The following is a 12,475-nucleotide window of genomic DNA, read 5'->3' on the forward strand; positions in this document are numbered from 1 at the left end:
TTTCCGATTTATTTATTACCAAGATAATATATTGAGTAAAATGATTAAATATATTTAATTTAAATCATAATCAAACTAGATTAATAGGTCTGACCTTCCTTGGTTGCTCAAGGTCAAAACTACTCGCGGGATGGTACACACAAGGAGATGGCATCCATGATGTGCTTCCAAATTAGTTACATTTTCACGACAATTTGCTAGATAAAGGTAAACTTTTTCAGGGGGAAATTATTAAATATGGGTCAGATTTCGAAAATCCAAATGATTATTTAGCGAATATTTGGTCACCAATTTTCGGAATTTGCACAGTTATTTGCAAAATGCCGTTTTCGTTCCCGAAATGACGTAATTTTTAACAAAACGTGCCCTTTTCTACATAATAGACAGTTTTGTCGTCCTATTTTCAGACCAAAATTTCTCTAGAATAAGGTTGGTATATTTGAGATGGTGCGAAAGACCGGCGTGAATATGTGTGTATTAGTCTTTTCCGGAAGGTTTACTTGAGACAGACATCAGAAATTTTTCGTATGCCAACTAGTACTTCCTGACATATTCGTATGTATTCATCCGGGAATTTACCCCATGTAGTCAATTTGCGCATACGTCAGTGTTTGAAAGCGTTATACGCACTGGCAGGGAACTGGGAAAAATGGATTCACTGTGCTCATCTAATTTCCTACACTTTTATGATGGTTATGACCTATTTTCACAAATTCGTTATCTTCCGGTGCAATTACATTTAGATGATTATTGTCTTGATTTTGCCGTATTGTGAAATGGTTCAAAATTAAACGTTGGCAGTGTACGGTTGACAGTTTCGCCCATGAGTTATCAGTCGTCGGCATACTGAATTTGACGGAGAATGTTCTTCGTAATAATATTTTCAACAAAATTATTTTTTCTCTCTGTTTTGTCTCTTTTGTGTCGTAAATATCTATTTACGCATTTAGCGGCTACTGTACCCAGTACAGATGCTCCACTGTTCGCTTAGACAAGTAATGACGACTTAACTATGCTACTTGATGGAATATACTCTAAGAACACTAAGCATGCCACCAAAACAGGGCTTAAACAACTTTGCGAATACTGATATGTCCACATCTGTTGGGGTTATCATTTATATAATATTACACGCATGTTTCAATACCGAAGTGTACTGTATGACATGTATATTGTTTTTGCAGTGTGGGATACGGGTTACTCATATGAACCTCTAGATAGAACAAGCTCAGTGCAGAATTCAGACTCCGTAGTATAACTGTCAATGTTTATTGATATACCATTTACTTTGATTGTCACATTATTGTCAATGACAATTCTTTTGTATTAAGGTTTCACACTATAATCAATACTTGTGTCAAGACGTGGGGTCATTAAATGTAACCGCCTCTATGCTTGTATGTTCAACCGTTTTACTGAATATAACTCCAGAGTGACCATGTCTTAGACTTGTGAGGTGAACTTTAGCAATAAGTAATATGACAAAATTACACATTTAGAGGAAATCTTTTCCAATATTGTCTATTAAGGTTGAATCATCCTATAGTTTAGACTTTCAACTTCTGTGATCATACTGTTTGAAACTTGATTTTAAAAACTAAACAAACCATTTCCTTAAGTGTATTTTGAGATTTTTACGCTCCAATTATTTGCTGTATGCGTAAAATAATTTTATGCTAGAAATATTAGAACCAATGAATTACATATAAACATAAATAAGTCCAATTAAACCATATATCTTTCATGGCAATACTATTTACATACGTGAAACGTGTGCAAGTTAATAATTTACATATAAAATAACATAACATTGAATTGCGAAAATGGAAGGTATCCCACATTTGTAAGTACACGATTCGTGTAATATGTCCCCTGATAATCAATTCATTGTAATTGTTGCACAAGTTTTCTAGTATGTTGTACAATTGAATCGTGTTGCGCAATACAATGTTTACGTAATCATATTATAATGTTGATATATACATATATATGATATATATTATATGATTTGTGAATTCCATTAAAAGAATGGATTACAATTCACCACCTGATAATTGCTAAAATAAGACAACAATTTTAAACGAATGTAAATTAGAACACGTACAGCTGATAATGTTCAGGGATTTAGTGTTTACGATCATAATATTTCGACTTGGTCAGATTAGAGTGTATAACTGTTTTGGTACTCCTGGAATTTGATGAAGAAAGAGAGTCTCTCTGTGGTTAACTGTCCGCTGATCAGCAACGAACTCGGACCAGTTTGTTGTCAGGCTCGCGATAAATACCACTCCACCTGGTGAAGAAAGAGAAGAACGTGCGAACATAAACACAATGTAAGTTAACACCGATTTTTTTTTAAATGAATCATCAACCACCATCTATAGAAATACTCAGCAGCAACTACAATGAGAGAGAGAGAGCTTTTTAAAAATAGGATATACATACTTTCTATCGACAAACTAAACAATTTGTGTAATATTTACCATTTTATTAAGTCTCGATCGTAATGCAATGATCGCTAAACTCATTGCATAATTGCCCATCACCCACTGCATTACAGATAAGTGTTGTATGCGAAATACTGGAAAATCTCGTTTGACCTAATTGTTTGTATTCACGAGACGTCGAAATGTACAAATCATAAACAAACGAAACTAACAATTTCTGACCTAACTGGACCATGAAAGAACACATGTGCACTATAAAACCCTCGTATAGTGATAACAAATTTAAATCTCTACTTACGATACACGATTTCCTGTTCAACTAGAGACAAAAGATAATTTTCTCTTCGTAGTCTTGCAACTGCCGGTGTATTCATCGCAAGAATATTCTGAGAAGTGTAGACATTGGGGATTTTTTCTTTCATATATGTGACGATCTCCTGTTTAACAATTCCAAAAAATGAGTATATATCAGTATACGTTAAAATATATATAGCCGCCGTTTACTGGCTCCAGTATGTTATCTTTCTGATATAATAAGCACCTCTCATAATAATAATACACAGGAAAATAAAAAAAAATATAAGAATCATGTTTGATTCTGAATTCGTTACAATCGCTACTTTCACCGTAGGCATTCTAAGCTCAGTAGTTAAACCGCGACCCCGATTATATAAAAGGAAAGCATGAAACATCGTATCGTGGTCCCTCGCAAAATCATTCTTTTCGACAATCTTAACGCCTGTGGCGCGTTATTTTCATGTCGCATACAAACATGAATATATCCGCCATACAATTTCGATGTTAATTTACAAGTTCGGAGCGATGTCAGTGTCATCATAACATAGAATAGATCGCGTGTTTCAGTTGGGCTAAAGCATACACACACATTACCTAACTTTTAGGTGTTTGGCTTCTGCAGCCAATCAGGAAACTCATGTAAGTAACTTCGTATTGACTTGCGTGTTTAGGTGTGCTAATTTGTGCGATCTTGACATGGAAATGAATACTTTTTATCATTCCCTTACTCAATATACAGTACGTACCAGAAAGATTATTATTCATCAATTTTTACTATTTCATATTTCCTGATGGATTAATACAATTCAATAATGTGTCAACTGAATCAAAATTCACAAATCTTCTGTACTTTGGGGGATATAAATTCAATATCAATCAAGTTGTCATTGAAAGTTCAACACAAATTAAACATTGGTAATTATTAGTATTGTTTTGTACTAGTTAAATCGTGACCACAAGATGGCTATGGCTTTACGGTTCAATGTAAGGTAAACATCAGATGGCCACGATGTTTCGTTCAGTCAAATAATTGCCGCTGTGAGTTCGCATAGATTAATTTGCAGTCAGTTTGTCTCATATTTGATATTGCCGGTACTTTGATCTTGTATATCCCATCCTAAGCAAATTACGGAATTTTCAGAACTTCCTTTGACAAATTCAAGACAACCGTGGTTTAACCCCACGATGGAGACTTTTAAAAGTCACGCATAATGTGGATTCGCCGGTACCAGTCGGCGTAATACGATGTCATTGATCATATATGGTTGTCAGCTGTTCACATATGACCATCATTCAGATGGGGTATTGGATTTGTAAAATCGCAAGTGACGTCATAAAGCGACTTTTTCTCATTCTACATGCCATGTGGCAACGTTATGACAATCCTTACTCTAAATCAAATTATTGCATAATACTTTATTTTCGCTTGGAATTAATTTTCGCTGAAGGAATAATACAGTGAAAATAAAATCCAGTGAATATACCCTTTTTCCTATATTTTACATTCAACTCGTCAGCAATCAGTGAAAATAAATTCCATGGAAAACACCCAAAAAGTCCTCTCAGCGAAAATTAATTCCAGCTAAAATAAAGTATTCTACTGTACTTACCGACGAGTATGATGGATGAGCTATGTAAATACAAGATAAGCCATGCTGTATCATTATTTGTTTTACTCCACCAACTACCTTCTTACTCGCACTGGATATGTAAGGCAATAATTTATCACAGTTTAACCGATCAGAGTTCCTCAACTGACGTCCGCATCTGTAATATTGGATAGAGGATTAGTATCACCAGCATAAAACATTTTGAACAGTGTTTGTGAACACCATATATGTATTAGCTTTATAAATATGTATGGTTGCATTAACAGATATAAATATAAATAACTCTTAGACTAGAGACATGTGGAGTGGTGTAAAACTTATATACTTGATCTCAAATTAACACATGGTGCATCTTACTTCTTATTTGAACAATATTGTAATATAAAAAATGAAAATGATATCACTTGCACCGAAACACAAAGATGGTATTAAATGGGATAGTCTCGCGTCTTTCTAAGCAGGAAACTGATCTAAGTAGTATTGTTCACAGAGACGCGATTCATGATTAGAATACCACAATACAAAAGAGGCTTCACTTAGTAAAGTAGCTATAGATTGAGTAAGTTAGTTGATCAATATTCCAAGGTGAAATCATTTACAGAATATATTTAGAATGTTTTGCCCCCTCTGTGGATAATATCATCTTTTAATACAGCCCTTAGATAAGGCTATAGGTGATGAAGAGTTAAGACTGGTGAATTGTTTGATGTTCGTACATTATGAAAACGCAACTTAACAAATGATGTCCTATTTTTGCTGACTAGATAAAAGGAGAAATCAATCACGAATGGGTTATGATCAACAGAAATTATAGTCTTTGATCAGTTCATTCATGCACCATTGGTTGTGATATACAACAATGCTGGTCATATTGTTAAGAGAATCATAATTTGGGATTTATCCGAAAATATTAAAACAATTGGAAAAGGGCATTGAACCTCTTTTTAAGAGTCAAGAAACAAACATTTTCAGAGTTGCCAGAGTTGCGTAAATCTGCTAAAATTGGTTTTGTATTGAAAGTTAGGTACCACAAATTTGATAAAGACATACATGTCTTATTAATCATGCAACTTACTCTGCAAATACGTTCATAAAAATAGCATTTTCGAATAAAATGAAAACATTTCTATGTAGTCACAACAAAGCCGAAATAAAGCGCGTTTTGATCAAGAGGTGCATCTCATACCTAAGATGGTATGTGTGACTCATTGTAGAGGGTACGGATGATCACTTACATTTCTCCCGTCCTGTTCCGCCAGTGCATTGACATGAAAGGTTTACCGTCACAGATGTTCTTTAAAATGTCGTCTGCCATTTCCTTCACGGACGGTGCTCTATCCAGGTGTTTATAGATTGACGAAAGCAATAGAGCCCTCCGTCCTGGCTCAATTTCTTCTTTGATGTTTTTCCAAAAATCTAAAGGTTTGTACATTACTAGACATCGTGCGTCTTCAGCTTGTTCAAAAAACTGTTCTCTGCTTGTTGTTACTGACTTAGGAGTACTTTCCCAAGGTGGCAAATCAATGTTTACAATGTCTTTCATGAAGGTACGTGACAGCTTAAAAGCTTTTTTGTAGACTTCAAAACTTCTTTGATTCCGTTCCGTGAATGGATGTACTAACATTAGATTTATTTTCCCACCACACACTTCTTGGAACCTCTTAGGTGAAACTACGGGTATCATATTATTAAGGACGCCCATGTCGAAGGTTTCACCGAATCCCCACCAGAATCTTTGCTCCCGCAGACCATAGTGATTAGCAAATGGTAGGGCAAATATAGCCCTTTTGTGGTGTAGTGCGTAGAGTAAACCGAGTTTAAAATTCTCGTAATGGAAGTTGGGTCCTCCTTGCAGAAAATTAACTGCAATGAGATACTTCATTTGTTTTGGATCTCTTGTTGAGTTGTAATAATCTGGGAATTCCTGCCAAAATAAACAAAAATATATATTACGTGTTAAATAAACGAAAGCTTATATCACATGAACCATCTTGTAAAGGTCGGTCTGCAGTATATAACACTGATATTCAATGTAACATCATGTGCATATAGGTACATATGTAACTCTGTTTAATGAATAACATATTCTCCGGTTTATCGGTCTCTATCAGACAACTTCACTTTCAGGTATGATTAAAAATAGGTAAATGCGGGGTATGTTGGGTTCAGTGAAGTTTGTAGGTAGCGTTGCTAATTGCCTGTTGCTATGCAGCTGTTCAAAATGGCGTAGCACAGACAGGAAATGAAAATCAGCTGACGTACGAATTGTAAGCATACTAGTGTGTACGTGTGGAACCAACCCTCACATCACAAGCCGGTGTGCACAAACAGGAAATACGTATCAGCTGACGTAAGAACAATGTATAAAATAATTATGATTAAAGTCAATAAACTTCTTCAAAATGCGGGACAATTTGATTACTTTATAGGGCATATTTTGGTGGAGAAATAGAACAATTTCGAAATGTATAATAACGCAACATATATATCTTTCATATCCGACAAAACGTATTCTAATATCATATTATTTACAAATTACCAGAATGTATGTCCGAGTAGCGGAGGTATTGTCTGAAACGCATAGGTCAAAGACAATGTTAAAATGCTTATGTGGATGATATAAATTCTTTTTAACCGATGTTAGGAAGAAAGGTTCAGGTAAACTATCACTTTCATAGTTTGCCACCAATTTCTTAAAAATTTGCATAAACTTGACTGACGCACATTGGGAGCGCCAATTTCACGCTCGAGTTGACCATGACATTGCGGAAAAACGTATAACTTACATATCATTGTTAAAAATATTATTGACAGTAGCGTGCTAAATTTAGCAACCAATCAGCGAAACAGTCACTCACCGGCCGTTGAGGTAATTTCTAAAGAGAATTCACGAAACAATAGGAAGTTAACCACGCTATATTCGTTCATGCAGTGCAGTGCAGCCGAATATAAGGAATATCTGTCACCCTGACCACAGTCTCTCTACTAGGAGAGTGACTGAGCCCTGACGGATCTGGTTGATAACCACATCCAACAACCCCTTGTTTATGACATAGATGTACATCCATATTCATGAGAAGTTACACGACAGTCAGTCAGCATATTTTAGAATTATTTTGAATACGGAAATATTAAAGAGTGTTTTAGGTGTGTTTACGTTAATCGGCGGGTGAGGTTAAGTCAAACGAAATCCAATTATTGGCCAGTTAACAGTAGTGGTAAATCTATAATAAAACTATAGTAGTAAAATACTCTTTGCACATGGATATATTTGTATGTGTACGTTACTGAAGTGAGACAAATATAAAAACACTATCGCACTACTGATTGAAATGTTATGAATAATAACTAAATGTGTATTGTTGCAGACATGTCTTTAAATAATTCTGTACTTCAAAGTTGAAGTACAAATGGTAAATGTTTTAGACACCACCCGCCATTGCGTCGTATGACCTCCGGGAAGACTCAATCTAGCATTTTATTCGTGTATGAGTGCATTTAGTGGCATATAACAGTTTAATTCATACATCGTGTTATAAAACAGTGTAATAATTTTCGATATATTGTGTACTAAATATCCCGATAATTTGATTGGTCAATACAAGCATATTGACCTTTGACATATAACTGACAAACTCAGAGCACGTGAATGTACCGGCCGTTTCACACTATATCCGTTGAAGTATTTTTTTGTAAATGAAATGATAGTAATTTTAAATGGACACATTTAATTTTGACTCATTTTATAAATTGAATACTTTAGAGTCACTCATGACATATACTCTTATACGGTGTATTAGTAAGCCACTCCAGCTACGTAAACCTAACCTTCCATTTCATGTATTGTATCACATATTGAAGGTATAGCAGTTCTACAGTACTCTGCGTATAAATACAATCGTAACACAAGTTGAATAGTAACAACAGAGGAATAGTAAAACAGAAACAGGAATAGTAATTATTCGTTGAAATTATTAAATTCCACGTACACATCTCATTAACAATGCGTGCCTGCTTCGTCCAATGTCATGTGAGTGACGGATAATACACAAGTTATTAATAATTCCAATGCACGTTTCCGACTTTTATACTTCATCTACTTTACATATGTAGCCTATGAGGAATGTGGTAATTATTAATTATCAAATTTTAACGAAACACTGATTAGATAGCTGGTCAACGTAGACAGATGCAGATGAGTAGGACAATACAGGAATCCCCCTCCCCCAAAAGTGCGGTACGAACGTGATGTGACATTACAATTTAACCGCTGTGTTAGAGGTCGCTGAAACAACCTTCACCATATTTACTCTAAAGCATTTTATCATGAATGAACACTTCACGTCATACATGTATAATATAAGTACAGAGCGATTGTGTCCGCTGCCTAACAGCAATACATGACACAAATTCGCTTTGTTCATGTTTTAATCTGTTAACTGACCTCAAAATAACTATTATGTTAGAAAACCAGCAATTTGAGGATTCACCTGAGAAATTAATGTAGCATTTAATATGTCATTTTGACATTACATTGATTGTCAAACTGAGGCTGTATTGTTTAAGCCTAGGAATCATTACAATAAAATTATTTCAATTGTTTGTCAGTTTATTTTCCTATGAGCGTTTGAAAGTCATACCAACTCGTGTCAACAGAATATAATAAAAAAAGCCGTGTTTAACAGCGGATAACAATAGCAGGGGAACGTACTCATCACCAATACAAATATACCCGTAACATACAGCTAAACTCAATTAAACAATATTATCCCAAGACAATAATTACTTACCTCGGGAACCACTACTTTACTTGGTTCCTTCACTTTTATTTCAGTACGTGGGATTTCAACAGGTTCCGACTTCTTTTTAGTTAAAAATGCTGGTAACGTGGAACGTGGGGGGTAACTGATTTTATCTACTGCCTTATGAGTGGTTGTGATTTGCATTTGTAATAGATCTGTATCATCTTTGTTTTCTTCCAGCATATCTTCTTCTACATCATTGATCGGCGGGTTGGCTCGGTTCATCTCATCGTAATCGTAATCATCAGTGTAGTTGTTAGCTTGTGGTGGATAAATGGCAGGCGCCATGATATTTGTTCCCCTATCACCGGCAAATGGCAATTCTTTCAACGATGATTTCACGCGCGGTTTATAATCCTCTAGGTAGCGCACTGACGGATCAAATTGCACACGTTTTAATACGTTACTGAGGAAAATTGTCGCTGCTATAAAGAGAAAAACTATTTTCAAAACCCGGAAAACGAACTTCGATGACATCGCAATCATCTATTCGAGGTAGTGGACGTCAGTCTATGAATCTGGGCACTGTTACGAAGAGATATCACCCACAAATACGAGTCGAAACACGCATAAAACACGTCTAACATAGAAGCCTTGACAATCCGCTCACCAGGAATCGATATTTTGCTAAAACCACCATGAATACATGTGTGTCGGGTCGTCAAACAAAACATAAAATAAAGGGAGTGTTGTGGAACATATTAAATATTTTGAACTTTGACATGGTGACGTGTGTTTTTCTTCTGCTCCAGTAGAGACGACTGTAATAGGTTTACGGGTTGAGTCCAATCCGATCACACAACTGGTGTTACAGCTTGCAGAGTATATCTAATTTGCATATGCTGCACTACAACAGTGCTACCATCGACCTCTGTCGGTGTCTCCGACCCTTGTTATAGCATATATAAGATGCGAACGTGGAATATCCACTCTCAGATAAACTTCCCTCGCTGTTGCATGCCACTGAATTCTATTGTATTCTTGCAATTACTTATTTTCACAAATAAAAATGTGAACACAGGAAGGTGCGCGTGTTATATATGGAAATAATATTAGACCAATATTTACTATGTTGTGTAATACAAGTAAGTTATATTATTAACTGTTTAAAGGGAATAATAATAATATGAATTTAAATATGTATTCTAATAGTATTTTAATACGAACCCAAACCGAATTGTAATATAAACTTCAATTGGATTCGAACTTATGTAACTGAACTAAATTCGACCATATACGCGAATAAAATTTAAATATGTACCTAAATAATATTTGAATGTGTATAAAATTCGTATATGCATTTGAATAATATTTGAGCATACACTTGTCTGTGCTTCGCAATTACTGTAGAATATAACCAACGTAACGATTGAGTGGCGATATTACGCAAGTATCTCCATAAATCTCACAACATGAATATTCATCTCGTTATGAATATTCACACAGAGGGAGAGTTCATGGATGTACATCATCTCTGTCAATCATACGGGTCAGTGTAAGACAACGAATCACGAGGTGAACATTTCGCGTTTGAGTAGGCTGGGCCGTACGAAAAATGAATATTATTTTACAAATTGTGTAATATTTGTTTATTTTTGAGATACTTATTAATGAAGAGATATGTTGGGTAAAGGATAACATATTTTAGCGTAAATTACAGTGTTGTATTGTACTTGGTGAAATTGTACACCATTTATAATACACAGATATAATACCATATTTAGTGTTTAGATATTATACTAAACGCAGCTGTTGCCAGGTTTGAAATCAAACGTAATCCCTAATATTTTCGTACCTAACTTAACACAGCGTCATGTGTTGTCGACTAGATTGATGACGTACTCAGTAGACGCAGATACGCTAGCGTGGCATGACAGTGAAATGAAAAATAATGCAGAGAATATAGTAATTATGGTTTAATGATGTATTCAATTCGTTTACAGCCGCCACGGCAACAGAACACGTGATAAAGTATCATTGCGTCCATTTTATAGAAAATAAATTGAATGAAAATATATTTACTACATGACATACAAGTAAAATAATTCGTTACGACTATGACAACTTGGTATGGTAAATTAACATGGCATCCTGATTCCGCCGTTCTTGGCAATTGAGTGTTTGTTCGTATTTTGTTTCCTACAATTCATTTTGCAAATTGTCACGTGCTTCCTGGAGCGTTTGTGATTATTAAAGAAGATAAATGAAAAATACGGTTTTACGTCACAAAATTATAACATGATTATCAGTAATGTCATGCTAATGTCAATTACATACTGAGACCAATATCGCTTTTTTTAATATTGTCTTATTAAACTAGAGATGGTGTATTTGATGAAGCACTACAATACTGATGTGTAAGGAAGCATAACAAATTCCTTTATTTTTTTGTTTTGTTTTTGTTTTTACATACAAAATTAATTTTTAATTTATGTGACCCGATCTGTTTCATTCATATCATCTTATACCATACAAATCTGATTTGTAGTTGTCATTGTAGTTGTTTATGTCAACATGTCACAGTCGTTATTCGTATGACCCTGTAGTCCAATGTGTCAACATGTCAGAGTCGTTGTTCGTATGACCCTGTAGTCCAATATGTCAACATGTCACAGTCGTTATTCGTATTACCATGTAGTCCAATGTGTAACATGTCACAGTCGTTATTCGTATGACCCTGTAGTCCAATGTGTAACATGTCACAGTCGTTATTCGTATTACCCCATAGTTCAATATGTCAACATGTCACAGTCGTTATTCGTATGACCCTGTAGTCCAATGTGTAACATGTCACAGTCGTTATTCGTATTACCCTGTAGTCCAATGTGTAACATGTCACAGTCGTTATTCGTATGACCCTGTAGTCCAATGTGTAACATGTCACAGTCGTTATTCGTATTACCCTATAGTTCAATATGTCAACATGTCACAATCGTTATTCGTATGACCCTGTAGTCCAATGTGTAACATGTCACAGTCGTTATTCGTATTACCCTGTAGTCCAATGTGTAACATGTCACAGTCGTTATTCGTATGACCCTGTAGTCCAATGTGTAACATGTCACAGTCGTTATTCGTATGACCCTGTAGTCCAATATGTAACATGTCACAGTCGTTATTCGTATGACCCTGTAGTCCAATATGTAACATGTCACAGTCGTTATTTGTATGACCTTGTAGTCCAATGAGTAACATGTCACAGTCGTTATTCGTATGATCCTGTAGTCCAATGTGTAACATGTCACAGTCGTTATTCGTATGACCCTGTAGTCCAATGTGTAACATGTCAGAGTCGTTATTCGTATGACCCTGTAGTCCA

General features: G+C 35.2%; 1 protein-coding gene across 1 annotated transcript; it reads right to left on the reverse strand.

The window, feature by feature from the left end:
• Nucleotides 1–1,246: 1,246 nt before the first annotated feature.
• On the reverse strand, nt 1,247–9,845 carry LOC100378301 (uncharacterized). The gene is made up of 5 exons (XM_002742365.4): nt 9,145–9,845; nt 5,590–6,278; nt 4,355–4,511; nt 2,746–2,884; nt 1,247–2,293 (listed from the first exon to the last, which is right to left on the reverse strand). The coding sequence occupies exons 1-5, from the start codon at nt 9,640–9,642 to the stop codon at nt 2,157–2,159; spliced, it is 1,620 nt and encodes a 539-aa protein (XP_002742411.2). The 5' UTR covers nt 9,643–9,845; the 3' UTR covers nt 1,247–2,156.
• Between the last annotated feature and the right edge of the window lie 2,630 nt (nt 9,846–12,475).

Source organism: Saccoglossus kowalevskii, chromosome 5 (assembly GCF_978046115.1).
Source record: "Saccoglossus kowalevskii chromosome 5, keSacKowa6.1, whole genome shotgun sequence".
NCBI lineage: Eukaryota > Metazoa > Hemichordata > Enteropneusta > Harrimaniidae > Saccoglossus > Saccoglossus kowalevskii.

Bases quoted from the DNA above. Each gene is read 5' to 3' on its own strand.
- LOC100378301 (XM_002742365.4), bottom strand. From the start codon at position 9,642: ATGATTGCGATGTCATCGAAGTTCGTTTTCCGGGTTTTGAAAATAGTT. The intron at 4,512-5,589 runs GTAAGTGATCAT...CCAATATTACAG, and splicing joins CGGAACAGGACGGGAGAAAT to ATGCGGACGTCAGTTGAGGA. The intron at 2,885-4,354 runs GTAAGTACAGTA...ATTGTTAAACAG, and splicing joins CTCATCCATCATACTCGTCG to GAGATCGTCACATATATGAA.